The 24984-nt window shown below is 46.5% G+C and overlaps 1 protein-coding gene across 3 annotated transcripts; it reads left to right on the top strand.

The window, feature by feature from the left end:
* Positions 1–14564: 14564 nt before the first annotated feature.
* Positions 14565–22625, top strand: LOC144107747 (uncharacterized). Of its 3 annotated transcripts, none has more exons than XM_077640907.1 (3): positions 14565–14856; positions 15497–20639; positions 22304–22625. In XM_077640907.1, the coding sequence occupies exons 2-3, from the start codon at positions 20311–20313 to the stop codon at positions 22617–22619; spliced, it is 645 nt and encodes a 214-aa protein (XP_077497033.1). In that variant the 5' UTR covers positions 14565–14856; positions 15497–20310; the 3' UTR covers positions 22620–22625. The 3 variants fall into 3 exon arrangements, with proteins under 3 accessions (XP_077497033.1, XP_077497031.1, XP_077497032.1); XM_077640905.1 differs by having other exon boundaries at positions 14565–14904; XM_077640906.1 differs by lacking the exon at positions 14565–14856 and adding an exon at positions 15139–15247.
* The last annotated feature ends 2359 nt before the right edge of the window (positions 22626–24984 follow it).

Below are 24984 nucleotides of genomic sequence, written 5' to 3'. Positions count from 1 at the left end.
CTGTCTTCAAGACTGTCTATAGTCTATATACTTCTGTCTATAGACTTTTGTCTACGAAGTCTATAGACTGCCTATAGACAAATCCTAGAGAACAGTCTATAGGCAATGCAAATGCTGTAGACAGTCTTCAGACAATCTACAGATTTTTTGTCATACACTTTCAGTAGAATTTTGTCTATAGACAGTCTATAGACTGTGAACAGACAAAAAGAAAGATCTATAGGAAGGCAATACTCTGTAGGAGTATAGACTCTCTATAGACCATTTTTATAAGGGTTCACCTTTGGCCAATAGGAAGTCTATAGATTTTGAATAGACAAAATGAAATATTATAGGAAGCCAATAAAGCCTATAAGATGTCCATAGACAGCCTATAGACCATTTTTATAAAGACGTTTCCCTCAGAGACCATTAGTTGTCTTCCCTTCGCATTACATGCCCTGCACAAACAAGAATGGCGCTGGACCAAAGATGAACGAAGCACAAAAGTAACAAGCGTGTTTCTCCCTTAACAGCAAGCCTTGTAAGCTGGCGTCTAACAACACAGACACTTAAACGGAACAAGCTCCCTCTATGCTTCTCAAGCGTGCTCAGTTACGTCAATTACAAGTAAAGATAGCTAGAACACATTCGCTTAAATGAACACATTCGCTTAAATGAACACATTCGCTTAAATTCCAGGGAAGAGCTTCCGGAGGATGGGAATTCTCTAACTGTGGCATATCTGCTGTTTAAGCTAGAGTTGAAGCGAACGCATTTTTCTTAACTTTAACGGCAGTATTACGCGTTTTGACTATAAGGCTGGATGTAGTGCGGCTCCGCATTCTATCTCGTGGGGCCTTTCGTAAAACGAAACCACGTAATTTTTTATGGCAGTCGTTGCCTAAATAAATGAGCCAACTAGGAACCTCTTCCTAACTTTTACGCCAGTCAGGCTAAGAAACAGAGAAATAGGCGCATCGACAGCCTCCGCAAAACTGCTGGAGTGGCGCCAAACTTTCCGCTCACATTCGCGTCGTTAAAAAAAGTGGCGTATTATATGTGATTGGAAGCGTTATTGACTTTGAAGGGGAGTGCAAATTAGTTATATTTAATGCACTGTGCAGGTGCTATCACTGACTACTCCCTAGCGGCGTTTACGTGAACCCAACAAGGCTTGGTTGAGTCGAGTTATCGGGTCGAGCGCCGGTTACTGGGTTCATGTAAACGAGCGCCAATTCGGGAGTCGACGGGTCGGGTCCAGTCAACTCCGCCGCAAGGAGTAGGTTGACTCAACTCGGCCCTGCCTCGATGTGCTTGTAAACGCTGTTGAGTCGAAGAGTCGGGTTAGCGGGAGGGGTCGTCGCGCCTCCGATACAGCGGTGGCGCGCCGCAAGGCTGCCTCGCTCGCTCGCATTGCGCTGCTCGACACTCGTCGCTGCAGTTGAACCGGTCTCGAGTCGCTAAAATAGAGCTCATGTAAACACAAAGTCGTCGAGTTGAGTTGACTTTGCTCAGTCCGACCTCAATTCGACTCGACACTATCAGGTTCGTGTAAACAGGGCGTCCGGGCCGTAGATAAGCTGGGAAAACGCAGTACCATACTGCACTAACGAAGCTCTGCCGCGGCGTGTGCATCGTCACAGAGACCTCGTCACCTCACCACAGAGACCTCTCTCCCGTGGCAGGCAACACGTCAATGCACTTACCCAACTCCAACCACTTCGTCGAAAGTCTTCCCCACGTACAACTGGAAGCGGACGAGTGCGCGGTTTCATTTCGACGTGGTATCGCTCTTTGCCAACGTTCCTGTGCCTTTTGCAGTCTCTGCAGCGAAACAAGCCCTCGAGGCAGACGCTGATCTCGGAGCCAGGACAGTCCTGAACTCGGAAGAGCTGTGCCGGCTCTTGAATTTTTGCCTGAATGGCACAGCTTTCTCCTTCAAAGCGGACTTCTACAACCAAACCAGCGGCACTGACATGGGCGCCACGATCTCGGTGACTTCTGCCAACCTGACGATGGAGGTCACCGAAGAGGAAGCAGTAATGTCGTTTCAAGAAAAACCAAAAGTTTTCATTCGTTACATTGACGACTGTCTCTGCATTCTAAAGATATCAGAGGTGGAAAACTCTCTTGTACATATGAACTCTGTCGAGCCCTCTATCCAGTTCACAATGGAACGAGAAAAGAACAACGCGTTGCCATTCCTTGACGTTCTGATAAGACGGCAAAGGGAAGACCTAAATTTCGGTGCGCTTAGGAAGCCGAGTCATACAGGTTGCGACTTGAATTTGAATCCCAATCACGCTGTTAACCACAAGGCACCCCTCGTCTCATCTCTTCTGAGGAGAGCAATGTCCATCTTCTCCGAAGCGGAGAGAAAAGAGGAAGAAGCCACCGTGTTCGCCGATCTGCAGAAAAAATTCAGGGGGGGGGGGGGGGGGGCACTTTGTTGACCTAAAGTGCGGTGAGGCGAAAGCCTTTAGAGCGGTGTTGATGCTTGTGTCTTTGTCGTTCATTATTGCGCGCATGCTTGGTTGCTAGAGACACAGGAGAGCCTTTAGGCGGCATCCTTCCAGATCGGCTTTCAGGAGGCGATGTCAGTGCACGTTAAAGATCCCCAGGTGGTCGAAATTATGCCGGAGCCCTCCACTACGGCACCTCTTTCTTCCTTGTTTCACTCCCCCTTTATCCCTTCCCTTACGGCGCGGTTCAGGTGTCCAACGATATATATGAGACAGATACTGCGCCATTTCCTTCCCCCAAAACCTATTATTATTATTATTATTATTATTATTATTATTATTATTATTATTATTATTATTATTATTATTATTATTATTATTCAGGAGGCATCTGGCAAGATTGCCTGGGAAGCGCTCCTCTCGAACGATGGTGGCACCACTCAGTGACGTCACACGCATGCGTAGTAGGCTGAAGCGCAGGTGCATTGTCTGCTGGCGCCTAGCGCATGCGCAGTGCATTATCGTATACTGAATTTCCACTTACGACATACTACACCAACCACTACTATTACTGATTAACTAAGTTACTAATTAAGGAATTAGCTTCTAATTATTTATTAACTAATTACTTTTTAACTGTGAGGACACTTGTCTGCTTACGTGGAGGAATGCGAAAACGTGTTTTGAGGAAAGGAAAGGTTTTTGAGGAAAGGACGCAGTAGTACTCAGATCTCGGAATCTCGGTGGACACCTCAACCACGTTTCATTGACAGCTATAGTGTGACTTTTCTGCGAACATCCCCGCTGGCTAGTCATGAGCCTATAAATGGTTTCGCCTTAAAATGGCTATACACGTTTTATTCAACGCGTTCCCCGCCGCCAGGCTCGAACAGGGTGGCCACTCAATGTGGAAACAACGAAACGCGTTTGCATTGTTCTTCCATACGCGAGAGGCGCCAGCAAGCCACTGGCACGCACATTTCCGTGTCTCACAAATCCGGTTCTACGGTATGCCGCTTTGTACGCCGACCCAAAGACCACGTACCCAGAGAAACAATTGGAGGACGCTTAAGCTTCGCCTTTAAGAGCAGGACGCGACAGCGTGTTGCCAAGGGATCCACGGAACGCCATCGTCCTTCGGTGCGACCCCTCGCCCGGACAATTCAAGGAAAGGAAACATATCTTGGTGAACACCCGAACCTCGCCGTAAGGCAAGGAAAACGAAAATATTTCTTTAAGAAAAGGACGCCTGTCCCACATATATCGGCGGACGCCCGAAACGGGCCATAAGGAAAGGAAATTGAAATGAAAATTGGTTTTAAGGAAAGGAAATGACGCCTATCTCACAATTCTTGCTAGACAACCGTTCCGCGCCATAAAGGAAGAAAAATCTCTTCCCTTACGGCGCGGTTCAGGTGTCCACCGAGATGCGTCATTTTTCGCTCACGGCCAAAGAGGCCGATGACACCGGCTTTTCTGCGACAAGAGCTCCTTAACGCTGTCGCGTTTAAACAACCGGGTGTCATTTACAAACTCCCATGCTCCGCGTGCCTGGCCTCATATATCGGCAAAACAGAACTCGACCAGTGAATCGGGCAACGCGGGAATGACGTCTGGTCAATGATTTCGGAAGGCAGCCCCCGCGCCGAGCCTTCGAGGAGGTGAGCGCCTTGGCAGTGCAGACTAATCCGTTCAGGGGGAGCAGCGTCGAGTCATGGCACATCCGGCTCACAACGGCGGCGGTGAATAGGAACGCTCCCCTCCGCGTTTGTTAATGAACTTCTCCACGTGTTAACGAAAGGAAAGTGAAGGCCGCTCCCTGCTGCTGCTGGCTCGCTCCCCCCTAAAGAAGCGACCGAGTTGGCCTCGAAACGTTGGGTTGCAAACAAATTATTGGTTGGTGTCACTATTTCTCAACTTTACTATAAAATACACGTCACATCAGCGGTTTGGAGGAATATTATAGGAGTAGCTTCAACAGCAGAGTGAGCCAAGGAGGTGGAAGATGTATAACAAGATAACAAACACCATATATCATTTCCTACTCAGATATGTTACCCGGATCATTGCGGTAGATTGACCAGCACAGTCTCTTCTTTTCGTTGGTATTTATGCAGTTCCTACTATACTACGAGCCTACCTCGCACCTAAGATTGCCGACAAAGACGAGGCTTATCGGTCAGCTAGGGACGCTGCATGCAGCAAAAGATGGCAAGGAATTAAAAAAAAAGGTATGATTACCAACTTCGTCCAGGACAAGTCTTCCATTATTATTTTCCCATGACTGGCACGCTCCAACGATATTGTTCGTGCAGCCGCAAAAACAAAACAAGGAAAAGAGACTCCGTCTTCCGGTGCGTGATTCCTCTCCCAAGGTCAGCTTCCGCCTCCTCGGCGTGCTATGAATCATATTTGTCCCCGCTTGCGTACCCCTTGGTGCTCCCCCGTTGAAAGCGACACTTTCGCGCCGCTGTTAAGTCGGCAAGATGCATTTTTTCACAGCAAAAGCTGTAATAGCTTTTAGGTGTTACAATAGCCATTTAGGTGGTACAACGGCAGCCGTAACGCGTTAAGCGTAACGCTTTTGAGGTTGAGGTGTCCACTGTGAAACGAGCCAACTTACCGGTGGCTCTTATTCCCCCTTTCATTGCCGAAATAGCAAAAACTATCATTACCAGGCACCTTCCAATGAGCAATGGTGGCGGTTTTTGCGATTGAATAAGTGTGTTTTTAGGAAATGAAATGGCGCAGTAACATTCTCACATCTCGGTGGACACCTCGACCGTGCCGTGAGGGAAGAGAGAAAGGTGGGAGTGAAAGAAGAAAGAGGGGCTGTAGCGGAGGTCTCCGGACTAATTTCGATCACCTGGAGATCTTTACCGTGCACTGACATCGCACAGCACACGGGCGCCTTTTGTGTTTCGCCTTCATCGAAACGCGGCCACCGCGGTGGGGTTCGGACATGGGTACTCCGGCACAGTAGCTGAGCGCCCTACCCACTGAGCCACCGCGGCGGGTTTGTTGTTGCTATTGTGGGTTAGCTCGAGGCATCGGACAGTCCCGGGTATTTTCCGTCCCATTCTTCCTTGAGGCGGGTTCGTTGCTGCGACTGCAGGAATAATGAAAAGGTAAGTGCCCGGGCCTGTCCAATGCTTCGAGCTAACCCACAATCGCTGCCACGTGCAGGCAGCAGGAGAGCTGACATTTGAGGTGTACCCCAGGGAGCCATTCCGTCCCTGACTGTTTTTAACCATGCTGATGATGAAGCTGGCGCTCGGCGTCGCGTCTGTTCCCGGTGTCCATATTGCAGCATATGCCGACGACGTCTGTCTGTCTGTTGTTGACAGGAAGAAAGAAAAGGAAAGTGCACAGGCCTGCCCACTGGCACAAGCTGAGCCACAATCGCTACCACGTGCAGAAAGTAGGAGAGTTGAAAGATGGGATAGAAAGACAGGATAATAAAGACGCGCTAAAGACAAGGCCGATCCCGGAGGCAGTGCAATACCGGGCCAACCGGTGGCGGGAGTGAAGCATCCTTCAAACTCTCCGCCACATTTCCAAAAATAAGTCCAATTGGACCCGTAACAGATACTCTACGGGGTCCGGACATTCGCAACATCCCCCTTCGCACCGACGACGTAACCATTTGGACTGAAGCCACAGACCGCCCTACAACGAATGCCGCTGCCCAAAGACTCCAACGAGCACTTGACATTTTCGCCGACCTACTTGCTCCAACCGGCACGGAGGTTTCTTTGACCAACACGCAATACATCGCCGTGCGAGGAACCCCCGCGAAGCGAGACCGAATCACCTTTGCCCCTCCAGCGCGCTCCGAACCGGTTGGTTCCGGTTCTAGGCATCGCTGTTCACGAATCGGGAGGAGCTATCGAATTGCTACGGCAGCTGAGCGAACAGTGGACGCCACTGCTCAGTCTTATACGGAGATTCTCCAGCAGCTTGCAGGGAAGCATCACAGCGTATCGCCCGGCGGCTAGTGCAAGCCACCCTAGCGGCCAAGACAACTTACGGGGCGCATTGCTTCCAGCTGGCGAAACGTCACACGCAGCAAATGGAGCCGTTGTACAAAGCAGCCCTGCGCGTCACCACGTGACTTCCGCGCCATACGAAAGTCGAGGAGCTCTATACCGCTACGCACGGCTGCCCAGTCTGGAAGAAACCATACGGACCCGCGCGGGAGGCGCTCAGGACAGTCGCGAGCTCACAGTACAAGGACGCAACCTCCTGATAGAGCATGGCCAAGCCTCAGATTGTGTTACGGTCCACAAGTATACATTCCTCCATGGAGGATGTGCTAGGGACTGAGCAGCGGCCGGCATCTGCCGAGACGCATCACCAGTGGCACGCTGCGCAAAGGACGACCCGAGCATGAGGCGAAAACACCACCTAGCAAGCCGACCTTATGACACATACATCAGGTGTGTGTTGACGCGTCGAGGCGACCCGAGGCCAGCACAGCGGCACTGGCCGCGGTGGCTGACCACGCCGGAGAAATGCATGCCCGGGCCTTCACACTCGGCATCTGTTCTGACGGCACGGAGTTGGAGCTTCAAGCCATTTATTTGAGAGGGACTGCACCTGGCAGCACAAGTAAACACCGCCCATTCTGAAAAATATTGTCAGCAAATTCACATACTGACAGACTGCACCGAAGCACTTAGGTGCCTCATCGGTCCATCGAAAAGACACATCACCACGCACGGCATCAAAGAGACGTGTGCGGCTGTGCAGAGAGATTCCAGAACCACCGTAACTGTGTACGCTGGATACCGGGACAGGAGGGGCATCTTGGAAACGAGCGGGCCCACGAGCTGATGAGCGAGACTTGACTACACTGCTCCCAGCACGGGGACCTGACGGCGCCTATCGCGCTTCCCAAAGGCCCCTATAAACAACACCGCCAATGAATCCTCATGCACAAGCTCATCAACGGGAACGCCATTAGATAAGCCCGCCAGGATCTAACAGATACACCAATACAGGATATCGACCAATGAGTGAGATCAGTCATGACCGATATCACGTCCTACACTCTTCCCAATGACAAACGACACCCTCACTCTAGATTCACGGTTAGCCCGTCTCTGGAAGGCCCACGATATCCTCCTGGAAAATGGAAGCGCCAGAAATACTTCAAGAAAACTGGCCGCATTGCAGACACCGATTACCATACAAGCTGAAGAGCTCTGTAATGATATGGTTGGCAAGCTGCACAAAGAAAGCCTCACTGCTTGTACGGCATCTCATAGATCCCACACGATCACGCGCCGCCTCCCAACATCGCTTCACATGCCTCATACGTAATTCCGTGCTCGCACCTGATGCACTTCTAGATAAATTCAAAACCACACACATGCCACCTCCCCTTCCGCCCTCCTCCCACTCTACACAGGAATATCGAACGAGGTTCTGGACGCGGACATTACGGAGCAAGAGATTCGCTTGGCCCTCCAAAACCTCCGTACAGTCTCTGCACCGGAGAGGATAAGGTAACAGACTCCATGCAGTAGGTAAATTTATAAGTGGCCTGCTGCAGATTAAATCCGGCGTTCCTCAAGGATCTATACTTGCACCTATTTTGTTTAATTTATATGTCAATGACTTGAGCTCTGTCTGTAAACTGTGCCGTGTTTTTCAATGTGCTGATGATACACTCTTAGTTGCTAGACATAATGACTTTAAGACAGCATTATCTCTCATCCAACACGACAGCGAGCTGGTTATGAAATGGTTCAGCAATAACTTAATTAATCTTAACAATAAAAAACTCAATTAGTATTTTTTCACAGTTATTTAAAGAGAATTCCTTATGATGTGTCTATTTGTTTGCACAGACCAAATTGTGCCCCATGCAAATGCCCTTTAATCATACCTGTGTCAACGGTCAAATACTTAGGTGTATTCTTTGATTCCGACATGTCTTGGAATACCCATTTGCCTTTCGTCTGTTCTCAGGTTCGGAAAATTGTTTGTTTGATGCACTCTATTAAGACCCTTTGCCCTATGTTTGTACGCAAGCAAATTGCATATGCCTTAGCCTACAGTGTGTTACGTTATGGTATTTGCTGCTTTTATTTCTGTTCCGCCTTTTGGCGAAAGAAGGTCAACAGCATTCTGAAATCTATCCTTAAATTAGTTTTATATGGTAAGGCGCGAAATGAAGGTAGTAGCGTTTTTTAACTATTACACATGCCTGACTTCTCTCACCTTTTTTCTGAATCAGCAGCTTTTAAGCATATTTGGACATGCGATTTTTGTACACCATATATTCCGGTCAAAGATCTGCGAACTCGTGATCGTTTTCTCGTGCATAGATTGCGAACCCGGTACGGCCAGCGTCTGCGAAAACATTATGTTCCGTCTGTTCTCAACCGGTTACCTAAAGAAATCTTTCCTGCTAACTCCAAAAAAATAGTGAAAGCTTGCCTTGACGAATTACGTTCTTAGCTCCAGCATTCTGTTTTGATACTATGATTTTACATTTTTCTTCGTTTTTTTTGTTTGTTTTCTCTCTGCTTGTGTGTATTTTTTGCGTCCGCACTTTTCGAATTCATTTTCGATTTCTCACCCCCCCCCCCCCCCGTTTTTGTTTTTGTTTGTGTTCTCTGTGCATGATTTTTGTGCCGTCTGCTGCCGGGCGCTGCCACTCAAGCCTTCTAAGGCTTTGGCAGGCCCGCATTTGAATTGGAATGAGAAAATAAAAAAAAATATTATTATTATGTTCCGCAACCTCGGCGATCGCTCGGCCACCCAGATTGCGGAATACTTCAGTAAATGCTGGAATGGTCCACCCATACGCCTTATGTGTGGACGCGGGGCCTGCACGCGGTCCGAAGCAGCAGCAGCGGTTGTAGATCACGCCCTACAACCTATTGCTACGCTTCCCTTCCCACCCTCCTCCACTAAAGAAACTGCAGAAAAGCCAGTGATAGCGCTCGCGCTTACTCACGCGGATGCCCGCTATATAATCGCCGACTTCAAAACTACCCTCTTAAATGTTGCGAGGAGAGGAGTCCACAAGACTGCTTTTTGCATTCTCAACTCGCTCCCCGCGTGCCCGCCCCGCCATGTGGAGCTAATCTGGGTGCCTGCGCACTCCGGTAATCTAGGCAATGAGGCCGCCACTGACCGCACCCGAGCTCTTAATAAACAGGCCGGCAGCGGACTCCGAGCCGGGCTCTTCCCGGAAGCGCATGTAAACCTTCAGCGGGCTGACACAAGCCTACAGGGTCCAGCGCCAGCTCTACCACCCTACCCCACCGCACCCTGGATAATTACCACAAGGTCCTTTAGAGACGCCTTCAACCCGCACCAGCCCATCCTCCATCAACAACAGTTTGGGTTCGATACCCTGTGCCGCCCGGTACCCACCGGTTTTCTAGTGGGTACAAGATTACTCCTGGCCTGATGCTCCGCTTTTCTGGGGTGAAATACTTGGGAAAAGGGCTTTGGACCAAACCATTGCTTTGACGGGTCAGTGGTTCGTTCCGCCATCAAGCAACCCTAAATCCGCCTCGTGCGGGAAAAGCCCACTCGTGATCCAATCAACCGTTTGAGCAGGTGCCCAATACTTTTTAAACGAGGAAGTCATATCATTACTCTCAGAAATGTCATGTTACTGATCCAGAGTTCCCGGGTTCGAACCCGACCGCGGCGGCTGCGTTTTTATGGAGGAAAAACGCTAAGGCGCCCGTGTGCTGTGCGATGTCGGTGCATGTTAAAGATCTCCAGGTGGTCGAAATTATTCCGGAGTCCTCCACTACGTCACCTCTTTGTTTCTTTGTTCTTTCACTCCCTCCTTTATCCCTTCCCTTGTGGCGTGGTTCAGGCGTCCGCCGATATATGATACAGATACTGCGCCATTTAACAATTTTAATTTTTCCGGGCCACCGCTGAAGCATTCACCTTGACGTTAAATAAACAAAGTAAATATTGCCGCGACTGGGATTCAAACCCGCGGCGCTGCAAACAGATCAGCTTCGCTGGCCACTGCACGAGAGCACTAGGCTATCTTTTTTTTATATGGTATTTTTTACCGTGAAGCAACGTTCTATGTACAGTACTCACGGATTGAAATAGGACATTCGGAGCGCTAGCCTTGCAGTGCCACGCAGGCATGTGGTAAACCACAGGCCGGCTCATTGGCTACTGGAAGGAACAATTCTGCTTTGTAGATGTTCTCCCTCTCGCGCCATACCACAATGCACCACATTGGTTCCATGAGCGTCTACGGGCGGCGCTCCATGAAGCGACGGCCACGCGCTCCGAATGTCCTATTTCAATCCGTGAGTACTGTACATTAAGTGTGCACAAACCACGAAGAAGACAATCGCAAATAAACACACCGGATAATACGACACACCTAGACAACCAAGCACGAGAAAAGACGCGTCTCAATGCACATCATGTTACGACACACCTAAGCAACGACGCACTCGAAAGAGGGCAATGAAGAGCACATCACTAGGAGTGGTTGCCACTCTGGTTCCAGTTATGCCCAGACTATGCCATCTCCGCAGCCGATCACACCTCGTGTTAAACCGCAACAAACTTTCGCGCTGTGCATTGCACATCGTCGTCTTCATCAACTTCCGTCTGCGGCGCGAACAGATCAGATCTGCTCAACCTCGAGATGAGGCTCGATCAGAGCTTAACCTGAGTCTACTATCGTCGCCATGCGTACCGACGACACATCAAAGCAAAACCATGAGCAAATTAGGCTAAGCACATGTTTTCGCACGTCTGCTCAGTTTAAATACGTTAGAACCCTACCATTTTTTCCCGCAGTGTGTCGAAACACTTGCCCCTGTAAAGCTGGCTCTATGTTAAGCCTGCTGAATATGCGGCGAAAATACCTTGCCGGTGTCGTATAAGAAATATTGTCCCTGCTTGGTGCTGCTAACAGCATGACGTTGAAGTACCAACTACACCAAGACTTCACTCAGGCTGGAGTGCCTTAACCGGTGTGTTTCTATGTAGGCAACGAAAATTTTACGTATAGGTGCACATCTGCCATAATGGACGCCCTAGTGGAAAGCTCCGAAGTCATTTGGACCGTTTGGACTTCTTTAATGTGCAATGACGTCTCGCAGCACACGGGCATTCTCGCGTCTTGCTCCATCGAAATGCAGTCGCAGATGCTGCGACTTGATACCGCTACCTTGGGCTCTGTAGTCGAACGACACATAAGCAGCCTCGGAACAATTGTCCTCCGGCTGTTATTTGAACTATTTGCAGAATTATTAGTTAAATGGATCGCAAGTGGGATAGATAGAAATAAAACCTTGCTAAGAAGAATAGAAGAATTAAGTGAGATGAATACCGGACTGCCAGAGTTCTCAGCAATCTAACTCTTGTCATTAACCATATACATATTTCAGTGAATTTCTTAGTTTTGTTTTTGGTAATTGCTCTACATCATTACTAGCACGTGAGAGCAAGTTAACTATAGACCTCGAAATTGGTATTAAAATCCAGTTTTTAGCCCGAATAGACTGAAAAGTTTCTGTTCTCAACTTCGCAGTTATAAGAGTGGTTCGATAGTAACCGTTCTTGCATGAATCAGACGAAAAAAGAGTCTTCTAACTATTCCTTTTGTTCTCAGTGCACGCAGGCTTCAGCGATTTCAGCAAGCTTCAAAAGTACATATGTTAAACCTTGTGGTAATCTGGATTTCAGCGACAACTTCGGTGGTGTGCTATGCTGCTGCCAGTCAAGCTGTTTAGTAATTGTGGGTGAGGGTTTGGGATAAAGGTGTAGGGTAGGCGTGCTTTTGCGTGCGACATTGCGTCAAGCGCTGTCACGCGTGGTCTCCTATCCATCTGTACAAGCCCTGGCATCTGTGGCGTGATAGCCAAATGATGGAAACGGGCGAGGGGGAGAAGCACTATAAGCGGCCCATCTGTTGTCTCTGTTTCTCTGACGTCCCTAGTAGCGATAATGTTCCCGCCACATCTTTCCGCCAGTCTACTCAAACTCGTGACGTTCTTACCGGAAATGTCACGTGTTCAGCGTTTTCAAGTGAATGGTGGCTTAGCGTAGACTCTGGGATCCGTGTAAAAACAGTGCCGACGCATATGCATTTTACTTGCATGATGGGCCGGTGGTGGCGACTGTAATTTCTTTCTTGGCCTTTTCTAGCTTATACAGTCGAACCTCATTATAACCAAACGGTTTATAAAGGAATAATGGATATATAACGAATTAATGACGATTCCACGGGCTAACACAGGCTAAAACGAAGCTATGGCTATAACGTAGCAATAGAAGTGCCCCTTCAACTGCAAAAGTTCAAACAGCAAAAAGTTTATTTTCGGTGATAGTGGGATCTTTGTAATTAGAACGCGCTGTCCTATCGAGACTGGCCAACTTCTATACTTGTCCAGCCGCGGAGGTCATTTCGACGGAAATGCTAGAGGCCCGTGTACTGTGCGGTGTCAGTGCACGTTAAAGATCCCCAGGTGGTCGAAATTATGATGGTGATGATGTCATTAGGGCTCCGGAATAATGAATTTGAAAAGTGGTTTTTGGGGAAAGGAAGTGGCGCAGTATCTGTCTCACATGACGGCGGACACCTGAACTGCGCCGTAAGGGAAGGTATAAAGGAGGGTGAGAAAGAAGAAAGTAAGAGGTGCCGTAGTGGAATGCTTCGGAATAATTTCGACCACCTTGGGGATCTTTAACGTGCACTGACATCGCACAGCACACGGGCGCCTTGGCGTTTCGATGGAGGCGAAACGCTAAGGCACCCGTGTGCTGCGCGATTTCAGTGCACGTTAAAGATCCCCAGGTGGTCGAAATTATTCCAGAGCCCTCCACTACGGCACCTCTTTATTCCTTCACTCCCTCCTTTATCCCTTTTCTTACGGCGAAGTTCAAGTGTCCACCGACATGTGACAGATACTGCGCCATTTCCTTTCCACAAAAAAACAATTTTCAATTTCATTATTCGGAGTCCTCCACTACGGCACCTCTTTCTCTCTTTCTTCTTTCACTTCCACCTTCCTCCCTTACATTGCTAGCCTGCGCGGTGACTCAGTGGTTATGGCGCTAGGCTGCTGACCCGAAAGACGCCGGTTCGACCCAAGCCACCGCGGTATAATTTCGATGGAGGCGAAATTCTAGAGGCCCGTGTACTGCGCGATCTCAGTGCACATTAAAGAACCCCAGGTGGCCGAAATTTCCAGAGCCCTTCACTACTGCGTCCCGCATAGCCTGAGTCGCTTTGGCACGTTAAGCTTCCATAAACCAAACCTTCCCTTATGGCGCAGTTCGAGTGTCCACCGAGATGTTAGACAATTACTTTGCCATTTTCTCTCCTCAAAAACGGATTCAATTTGTGTGAGCACTATTCTTTTCTTCATAAGAAGCGCAATTATTGGAGAGCGCTGGTGTTCATCCATTTTAAGTTTGACGAATGCTAGGCCAGATACTTGAATTCTAGTGTGCGTCTTTTGGTTTTTGTTTGTCTGTCCTTGTTCTATCACATGTACGCCTGTTGTCAACTAGCGAAGCATTCTGCTTTAGATACAAAGTATACATTACATGACTCATGTCATGTAAGAGTTTTAAAAGAGAAACTCTAGCAGGTTGCGCGAACGAAGCTGAAATATAACATGGCTGTAGTTTAAAATAAATACTGAGGGTTTTTTAATTCGTAATCAATGCTATACAACGGCAGACACAATTCGCGCCATAGTGCAGGGAGCTAATTTTGCAAGCACCTTTTCAGGAACGTTATAATGAGTCATGTAAGCGTATTCTGCTTCGCACAAAGGGTTATTACGACACTGGTTTTGACTCTAAGCTACAGTTATAATGTACTTCTCAGCTACACTGGAGTCAGGAACGCGCTTGCGCAGCCTTGTCCTGTGCTGCTTAGTTCACTTCTGGTACGTGGTCGCTTACTTCCGGTGGTTTTATTTTTGGGCACCCGATGCGCGATTAGGCCCCTAGTGAAGATGAGTAATGGGTAAGGTTCCTCTATAATTTTTAATTATCTAGAGACTTTACTTTATTATTGAGGTACATTAGTAGTGGGTTGTTCTGCCCCGTTTCGGTTTCAGTTTTCTTCACTTCGAAACTAAAAGCTGCATTGGCATTGCCATCTTGCTTTGCTGCTTGCTGCGTTTGTTGTCTGTGCGTCTTGCTTGCCGGATTACCGTTACACGGTTCATCGCACGGACAGTGCGGATGGTTAATTGGCTGAAGTCTGGACTCAGGTTTCCGTTGTCAAATTTCTGACGGCGATCCACATACAGCGGCGCCTGTAACATTCTCGCCTCATGTCCGAGCAATCCGCCCATCTACGTAGGCACCCGTGATCGGACGATGGAAACCAGGAACCTGATACAATGACCATGTCCTTCAATGCACTGGGCAGGCTACGTTTGTAAGTGGCAGCCGCAGGATCGCTCTGCTTGCATCTCTTCAAAAATAGGTGAGCCTTCCTTTAGAATAGCGCGCAATTCTGAGTTACCGTGCCAGTAAGTTCGAAAACACCAAAAGTACTGCGTTAGAACCAGTGGCAGCTCGGTGTTAAACTGCCGACGTTCCTGCAAGTTTTGTGTTTAGTTAAGCATGACATCATCAAGCATATATTGCTATTAACCACGGCATGCTTTGCTTTTAGGCGTTCTCCCATGAACACGCTGCATCAACACTCGAGTACAGAGACGTTTCTGATATGTGCATGGAAGCATGAATCGAACCATTTTCCAGTCACAAGAGCGCCAGGTGTGATGAAAGCTGCTTGATGTGTGTGCAGCCTGCTAAACAGCCAAGTAGGTGGTGTACAGTCGCAAGAGTTGTTTTTTCGAATGGAAACCTTCAGTTGGCGTGTTTTTACATTAGTGGCTACGTAGAGAATGCACATGATTTCATGTCCCATATATCTATTAGTACTGTGCTTCATGACCCGTCGAGGGAGAAAAAATCCTCAAAACTGTGACGTGCAGGTACTGTCATTTATGCCTTTTCATTAGATCTTTGTGAGGCTGCTAATTTGTCTTCATTTCCTTTCTTTACCGTAGCCTCTCAGAGGTTGCTAGCCTGACCAAGAGCGTTGCACAGGACTAAGAACAAGCCCCAAGATGTGCACTGGTACAGTGCATCAAGCTGTCAACACTGAAGACGTGCCCTACCCATCAGAGTGGTGTGATGCGCGTTTGCCATCTTCATGTGGGTGTGCATGCCAAGTTTTCGTTAAGTGCTTGGGACCAAACAAGACTGCAGTGGTGATGTGTGCATTGACGGATTCAAGGAACTGTTGTGAAACAACTGTGCTCAAAGACCTTCATGCCTCTGTGAGAAGACCTGCAGTAGGACAAGCAGTTATCTCTGCTGTCTTTGCTCCCTGCACTTCAGAGAACCCTGAGAACTGAGACAGGAAAATGTTGTGTAGCGTTAATATGCATCCTATTCGTGGTGGTTTGCAAGGTAGCTAGTGGCATAACTGCAAGCTCTGCATTCATACATAACCATCACTGATGGCACCAAGGGGAAGAGCGTCTCAGGGTGCTGAGTGCTTCCTTCATACTTGGATCACGGGAACATTTTCCAATTTTCTGATGCAGCCCCGCGTTAATTAAGCCCCCTCACTAGCAAACTAGTAGCTGCAGCTTTCACCACCACATATCGCACAATATATTTATTTTATCATGATGAGGGGTTAAAACAAAGGGTGTCATGCCTGACCAAAATTTGAAGGAGACGTTATATTAGTGCACTTGGCCTTCCCTTAGATGGCACGAAAACTGCTGCGTTAAAGTATTAATAGACCCTTCCTTTATTTTTTGTCCAGCTTTTAATATTTTTGAATACATGTTTTTGTGTCACAGTTATTGTGTTCGCATTTTACTTGACGCTGATAGTACATATGCGTTCAGTGCTCCAAGCACATGATCAACGATAGTAGCTTTGCACAGGGGAAACACTTCCAAAGTTGACAAGCTGTGTCGTAGTGTGAAACAATATGCATGCATATTCACTGCGTATAACATTGTCCGCCTATTTCATGGCCCCTTTAATGGTGGAGTTATTTTTGCCTGTGAGCCACTCCCTTCTTTTCTTCCTTTCTTGGCACTGCTAACATAGTCGACACTAGAGGGGCAGGCAGTAGGTAGCTCAGGCAATGCGAGGAATTGTCAGTATTTTAAATTTGCTGCTGGTACAGGCATCTTATGTAGTTTTAAAATCTATAGCACAATGGCAGCCACTATGGTGGCTCAGTGGTTATGGTACTCGGCTGCTGACCAGAAAGACACGGGTTCAATCCCAGCCGCAGCAGTCGCACTTCGACAGAAGTGAAATGCTAGAGGCCCATGTACTGTGCGATGTCAGTGCACATTAAAGAACTCCAGGTGATCGAAATTATCCGAGGCCCTCCACTATGGCATCCCACATGGCCTCAGTCACATCGGGACGTTGAACCCCATAAATAGCGCAAAGGCAGATCTGACCAAAACCTGTAATAGCTTCCCAAAGTACAACACCATAATTGTTTCCCCAGAGCTTTCCACAGCTTAAGTCAATTAACCAAACGCCTTGCATCAAGATCAAAGTAGCTTTGCTGGCGTATGTTGATGCAAGGCATGATTTCTTGCTTGAACAAATGTGCTAACTGTGTGTGCGTCCATGTGGCCATTCATCAGGTTACAATTTGCGGGCGCTAGCCTTCTGGCCAAGTTTTATGCGGTCAAGACTGAAACTGTAAATGGGTACTGCTTCTGGGTGGAAAGCATATGTACGGGCAGCATCGCTTGTGTTTGTTCATCTTCATAATAGACTGTTAAGTTTACCTTACTCTGCTGCTTCTATGTTTTGCTCAAGCATTCCTTTTGTTAGATAATCACAGCCTGGTGCTGGAGTAGACCCTTTCCATAATTCATCATGTTAGTGCCCCCAGGCTGAACATTGCCTTATGCCATCAGTAGAGCAAGGGCAAAAGACTGATCATGCTTTAGTTCCTGAAAGGTACTAGTGCTGTCATCAAGGGAGCCCTTTCGCCATGTTCCGTCTCATAAAACACACCTACTGTGGCTGATAGTATTCTGTTTAAAGTGGCCATACAGCACTTAGGTGCATCCAGCTTAATTATGAAAGGCAAGTCAGCTGAGTTATGCAGGGATTCATATTTGTCACATATTTTTTGTGTTCTTTATTTCCTTCATTTGCTGTGATGTGTAGTGAGCTGCGTAGATGCTAGGGGCACTGATAACTTTAAGCGTCATGTCCTTTCCCTTGCAGGAAAAAGAGAAGACAGCTACAAACTCCATGCTCCATATGGCAAACAACACTGCACTTTGAGCCAGAATGAGCCACAAGATCCACCATTGTTATTGTGGCAGGTTGCTTGCTTTTGACTGCATACAACATGAATTGCAGTCAACACGGCTTATTATTAATATTATTTTTTTTTTAGAACTGTCGCATGGATGCAGTTGCAACACTGCATTGTTCCGGTTCCAGAAAGCTGGCTGTGCTGGCTTGGTGGTTTTCAAAGCTGATGAAAGGCTAAACATCTTTTTGGGCAGATCAAAACTCATACTAACTTTTATTGGTTTTGGTGCTCTGTTTAAGCCAACATCAGAGCAGAACTCTCTTCAGCTTAAGTCAGTGCCTTATGATTGGTGATAACGCATCTGTGCAAAACTTGTTTGAATAAGTACCTGTCTTTTCTTTTTAAAGTTTTTATGGCCTCTTGTCAGCAAGACTGACGACTGGGTGAGTTAGTACTGGTTACTTCCGATAGCGGAACAGCATGAAAGAAAGAAGGACAGAAGAACAAAGACACAGAATTATCTGCTGCTGTTCTTATCTTGTGACCTTGTTTCTTCCGCACTTTTCTGCTATGGGTAGTAACTTATTGTAAGTACCAGAATGTTATGCATTGTGTCATGTGAAATGTGGATATGCAAAACTTATCATTTAATGCTCATGCTTTCTTCTATGCTTTGTAAAATCTGTCAATGTGTGGCAAACATGAACTGGGTACTAAGCAAGATTGCATTTTTTCCCTTAAAGCTGCATCCAGCTGCTGTAGCCAGCAAACGGCTCAAGACATTTAATAATTAAGCAACCTCATTGCCAATGTCTCCTTTTAAAGTTGCTTAAGCTTCACTCCAGCTTTGCAGTTGTCAGTTTAATTGTCGTTATATTCTTTGCTAATGTCACTTCTACCTGTTCTTACCAATTTTGTTTGGACACCGCCAAATTATATCCATTAAGCACCTCAAACACTTCAAGACTTGCGTGATTAAGTGACTGCACGCCTGCAGTCTGTTTTTTAGCGATAGCTACACTACACCACCTCTTCGACCCTTCAGCGTGGCACCACTTGAGCTCCGTGGTGGCGCCGTTGGTTACGTGGTTGGTCACGTGGGTTGGTCATGTGGTGCGGCGCGCAACGCTGTGCGCATGCGCCGTGTCAAGTGGGGCGAAGATGAAGGAACACCCAGCGAAACATAGAGGCGGAAGACTGACTTCCACTCAGAGTTCCACTCGGCCAGATGTAGCTATCGCTTACTCCAGGCTTAACCAGAGCTATACCACAGCCATTTTTTAAGATTGCTTCAGCACTCTGCTCTTTATAAAGTTATTTTCACTGCCTTTGTGCCACTTGTTGGTATCTCATTTGCACTGAATGTTTGATTAGGTGCCTACCCAATCAAATCCATTAAATGAACACTGGTTCATTTCATTAGTATACAACCTGCACTTGCCGATTGCTTAGCTTACCAGCAATTATTTTTGTGGGTGATTTTTATGATTGTCTTGTACCTTATGTGAAATGTGCTTATACCACGCGAAAGGTACTCTATTTGTAAATATTGAGATTTCCATGCGTTATTTTTTCTTGCTGTAATTTACGGCATAGTGTTCATGATCAAATCGAAGAGTCATAAAACCAAAATCTAAGTACTTAATTGTGTTTTTGATCACTGCTTGCAAACTAGTTAGGGGCCTGACTAGCTGTCTAGAAATGTGAATGCCATGGTGTGAAGTGCAGCCAGGTCAACTAATAGTGAAACTGAAAGTTGTAGTGATTCCTAGCTGCGATACAAAGTAGACAAAAAGAGATCACTAAATCCCCGTTGCTTACTGCTAGTGCTTTTGCGCATTTGAAAGAGAAAAAGATGTCCCTCAGCCCAACTTTCACGTCTTGATATAATCACTCCGACAAAAGAATGCTTATCATGTATATGTAGCATTGAGAACAGCTGTAAGTATGGATGGATCTTTAGAAGCAAATGAGCATGCCCTTTTATGTGCAATTACAGAATTGGAAAATCGCAATTCAAAGTTCAGCTTTTCTGGTCAATGAAGCATGTTGATTTGACCTCTAGGTGCCTTGGATTTGCATTCTGGGTGAAAAATGAATGCAGATATTTTCTGGGAATTTCCTCACTTGCCTATGGCTCATTCATCTGGGGTCCCAAGTACTGGAAGACACTGAAAGAAAATTGCTGTCTGTTGCAGTTACGACAATGGTACCATGAATTTGTCATGAGGTGCTGATCACAGTTACATGAAGTGTCGCATGAAGTCAGGCAGTTTTTGAACAGAGGTATTTGGCCACATTTAGAAACTAAATGTAGCCCAACTTTCTAATTAACTTTTCATGTCATGGGTAGCCTTTTAGTTTAACAAATGTGCTCGTTTGCAGTAACTAACATAGTTTGGAACACCCATAAGATGCATAAGATATTTTTATTCTCCGCCTACCATTCCCAAACTTGCAGGATATGCAGACATTTGGTTTGCAGATGCTGCAGCCGTCAAGGCCGAGCCCCAAGACTCGGATGGCGCCGAATTCCACGTGGGTGGTCACAGCACCCTTTCACAAATGGCTGTACAGGACAACAACACAGGATTGTCATGCATAGCTGGTGATCAGCACCCTTGCAAGCTGTGTGACAAGATCTTCAGCACACAGAGGCATCTGGTGCAACACTCTGTGTTGCACGCGCATGTAGCACCATTCTGCTGCATTCGCTGTGGTGCTACTTTTACGTACGAGAAGGACCTGGTGGAGCACGGGCGAGTACATGAGGGCAAGAAAGAACACCGCTGTGCATTGTGCAGCAAGGCCTTCAGTCACCCGACTCGGCTTCGAAAGCATCTAGAGATCCACAATGGCCAGCCCACGTTCCAGTGTCCAGTGTGCCCCATGATGTGCGTATCCTGAGTGCTTGCCTTACTTCCTCTTTTCCTTACTTTGATATGTGCTTTGAAAAGTCATACAAGAAATCGTAAGGGAAATCGTACAGGATGCCGTACGGGTGTTCATACTTCCTTACTTTGATATGTGTTTTGGAAACAGTCATACAGAAGGTCATATAAGAGAAATCATATCGGATGACATACGGGTGTTCATATAGGAAGTCATATGGGAGGGGTTGTCGTGCTGACACAAAAGGTAGCGGCAGTAATCCAGTGCAATTTGCACCTTCGCTTTCCAACTGTGTTCCATGTGATGGGAAATCAACATTTTATTTTTCGTGTGGTGACCCCTTAGAATGAAAGGTTAATGCATTTAATTGGGTCGGTTAATGTTTCCAGGATATGCGATTGCTTAGGAATTCAGTGGGCCTGTGAAGACATCTAATTAATTAGGAACTGAGTCGGCCTGTGTCACCTTCCCAGGAACAAGAACACATTTCCTTCTCTTCTGGCCAAATCAAACGGATGCGAAATTACAACAGTGAAGAGATAAATCCATTCCAGTGAAGATCTGTTCACCGGAATGAATTTTAAATGGGATCGATGGGCCCTTCTTTTGCAACTGCACCTGGAAGTGTTACTGCTGTGGAGTAAACCATGCTCATATAAATTGGGCAACTGTAAACTGGGGAAGTTAATGTGGCTTTGTTGTAATAATCAGCATGATGGAACAACGATCCAGATGAGAACCTACACAACACTAAAGTTTCTACTAACATTAATTCAGGAAAGATATTTGATATATATGGGAAAACTGCACATTGAAAAACTGAAGCAAATAGGAGCACAGACATACTGACCGTGGCGACATGAGCAAGAAAGTGTAAAATGAGAAATGTGAACACGTTTCTTCCTTTCTTCTTTCACTCCCTCCTTTATCCCTTCCCTTACGGCGCCGTTCAGGTGTCCGCCGATACATGAGACAGATACTGCGCCATTTCCTTTCCACACAAAAACCAATTATTATGAACACGTGTAACTTGAGACAAGTGTCAGGAACCACATTCTTTGTGATGCAGCACACCTTCGTTTGTTGAAATTAATACAGCCACATAAAGCCACAGGTGAAATTCACATTAGGTGGCTTTAGTGCTCTGCAACTAGTTTGAAATTGGGAGCGATTTCTGCCTGCTCCAGCTGTAGTTTTATAGAAGCAGAGAAGCAAAAGTTCCTGAGATTTTGGCGCATGTAAAAGAAAGCAGGATGGTCAAAATTTATTCAGAACCCTCCACTGTGGCATGTCTCATAGCTGCTCCTTTGGCTATGGCAAGTAAAAACCTTACTTCATTTTAGTGCCCATCTAATCAGTGCCTTCACTTTTATCTTCCTGCTTAGCCAATAGAAATTTCTTCTCATGCAGTGTGTGCTATTAGTTTTCCCCTACTAATGGCTAATTAAGGGCATGGGTTTATAGTATCGTCATTCCTGTGTTTGTGTCCTACTTCCCGGAAATGTTACTAAACATGCCTTTGTGGGTTTATTTCACTGTATCATCGTTTTAAATTTCAGGCTGGCCTATTTCGCTTGTCTTATCCTTCACACTGTATCATCTGTACCACAAGCCAAATGGGCCAACATTGTGGCTTGGCTTGTCTCGTCTCGTGTTGTTCCCCCAGGTTTCCCCTGCGGCAGCAGCTGACGAGGCATGAGCCCAACCACAATGAGCATCCTTCCCTAATGTGCGAGCAATGTGGGGCCACCTTCAACCACAAGGAGTCGCTGGCGAAGCATCTCAAGTTGCACCTGGGCATCCGCAGCTACAAGTGCTCGCTCTGCCCCCAGGCCTTCCTCCAGCGCTGCCACCTGGTGGAGCACCTGAGAATCCACACTGGGGAGCGGCCCTACAGCTGTGACATCTGCAAGAAGAGGTTTATGCGACGGTCGCACTTGGTCGTGCACCGTCGGGGGCACGCAAATCAAATGATTTCCTGAAAGCCAGTATTCAGAGTCTTCTCGGTCATCGTATACCGGTGTCAGATGGCTAGTCTTGCGATTCACTTGAAGAGTAATGCTACTGAAACTCGTTATCATGCACTGTGTGAGTTATTTATCCGGAATATTCAGTGATAGCTACCGGAAACGGGGAGCAGTGGCGACCTTTAATAAGTCAAATAGACCTTGATAACTTCAACAGTGGTCACATTTAACAGCTGCTGAGATTGGCGGTGTGAAACTTATGTGGGCAGCCTCAGTAGTCATGGAAATTCATCATCATAATCAACCAGGTTGCATCAATGGAATCATTAATATTTCTGCAAAGCACGGGTCTCTACAATTAGCACAGCTAGGCTAGGCCCGCTGGATAAGGCTCTTGCATTAAACACCGAGGTTCGTTAGCAGATATGACAAGGAATGGAGAGGCTGTTTCAGGTAAAAAATAGTTGCTACTAATTACCCACTGATCAACACCACAATTTAAAAAGAATTCAAACATCCCGCTGCGCTTTCCTCGTATTGTAAGGTTCAGTTTCTTATGGAAGCTACTGAACTTATTTAAAGTTCATTAAGTCACAGCCGCTCTCTTACACAAGGTAGTTGTCACTGACTGGCTTGCTTGGCAAAGTGGCCAATGTTGTGTATCATCAATAGCATTTATGTCGGCATTGCTGGACCTCGTTGAGCTCACCAACAGGTCCTGTGATGCAGGAATGGCTTCACAGCATAGCATGTGCATCAAGAAAATTACAACAGAGCTTGCGTGGATGATCCTGCATGGCCAGAGGCAGAGCCAAAGCCATGAAGTGAACATCATCCTAGCACGGTTAGAGGAGCAATTTGTCTTGCATTTGCACACAGGTTTTGATATAAATTGAGCTTAGTGGCTAGGCATCACGTTTATATGGTTTTCAGTCACGCAGAGCAACCCTGAAGCAGCTTTGCCAGCTACAGATATGAATGAAACCCATGCGAACCTTTGTTTTTTAATCTGAGTGCACATCACTTGAATAAGGGCTCAAATGCCATACTTGCATATGGCAAGACACGCGGCCGCGGCAGTCGAGCTTCAAAGGCAAAATGCTAAAGGCCCGTGTACTGTTGGTGCACGTTAAAGAACCCGAGTGATCGAAATTTCCGGAGGCCTTCACTACGGCATCCCTCATAGCTCGAGTCGCTTTGGGAGGTTAAACTCCCGTAAACCAAACCAACTTGCATAATGCTGCTTGGTGATTGGTAACCACCACTAAATTTACATAAAGAGATTAATAACTACTTCATTTCATTCTTTAACAGCATTCACAAGGTACCCAATAGTCAAGTCAGTGAAATTACCCCAATCCCACTGTTGTCTCAAGGATCAGCCATGAACCATTTGTTGCTGAATGCATATTTTCAGAAATAAGCTGTGTAATTCACTGTGAAAACATCCTTAATATTTTGCTTCAATAAAGCTGGTTGTAAGTGTGCACCTATACTATCTTTTATGCACTTGTGTAAGCTGCAGCTTTCACATTGGCTGTGAAAGTATGCCTTAAAGCTTCTCTGTTCACTGATATTCAATGTCTAGGTTTCCTTACTACAGAATGAAATCTGCACTCAATGTAGTCACTGAAATCATCGCACATAGCTCCCACATCAACACCGCTTGACCGCTCAGAACCGCATTGCACAACATATTTAAGTTTCTGCTGCACAAGTGATGTCAGGCTTACAGATGTTTTAAGAAATTTCATTTCATGCAAATGCTGTGCGTCGAAGTCCATGCAAGTAAACACATTACAATATCTTGCAAGAAGTACCTGCTCCTTGGAGAGAAAATTTCTGGAGTGTTTATTGGAATTTCTTCATGTATTTTTGTTGCAGCTAGCTAAAGGGTCTGTGAAGATTGCATCTGTGTTGACTGATATCACACATAGCTGGAGCCACAACTGGGAACTGTTTTCAAGTGTTGCAAGATAAGACAATTCTTTCAAGTTCAGGGCATCTCTTGGAGGTAGAGTGGAAGGCTCCCATTGTATCTATGTCATTCAGTGTGAGTTTAGTGATAACTTTCGTTAAAAGAGCATAATCGTAAACACCTGGGACATGCCAATTTAGTTCAATGTTTATTTTACAACATTGACTTCAAAATAAATAAGGACTGAATTAGCACACGCACAATATGAGATTTGATTGTACGAGCACCAATTTGTAACCAATCCAGTGCAAGGTCAGCACCTCCTTGAGCTTTTTTATATGGATTATTAGAGTCTATGTGGAGTGGGGCTAAACACTTGAGGCAACAACTTTCACATACACACTATTCTCGTACACTCTCAAGCCAACCGCACATCTCTTAAAGTTGCCATCTCCAACGCAA

This window comes from Amblyomma americanum, chromosome 10, assembly GCF_052857255.1.
Source record: "Amblyomma americanum isolate KBUSLIRL-KWMA chromosome 10, ASM5285725v1, whole genome shotgun sequence".
Lineage (NCBI taxonomy): Eukaryota > Metazoa > Arthropoda > Arachnida > Ixodida > Ixodidae > Amblyomma > Amblyomma americanum.
The sequence above is the reverse complement of the archived record's forward strand: the minus strand, read 5'-3'. Positions and strand labels throughout refer to the sequence as shown.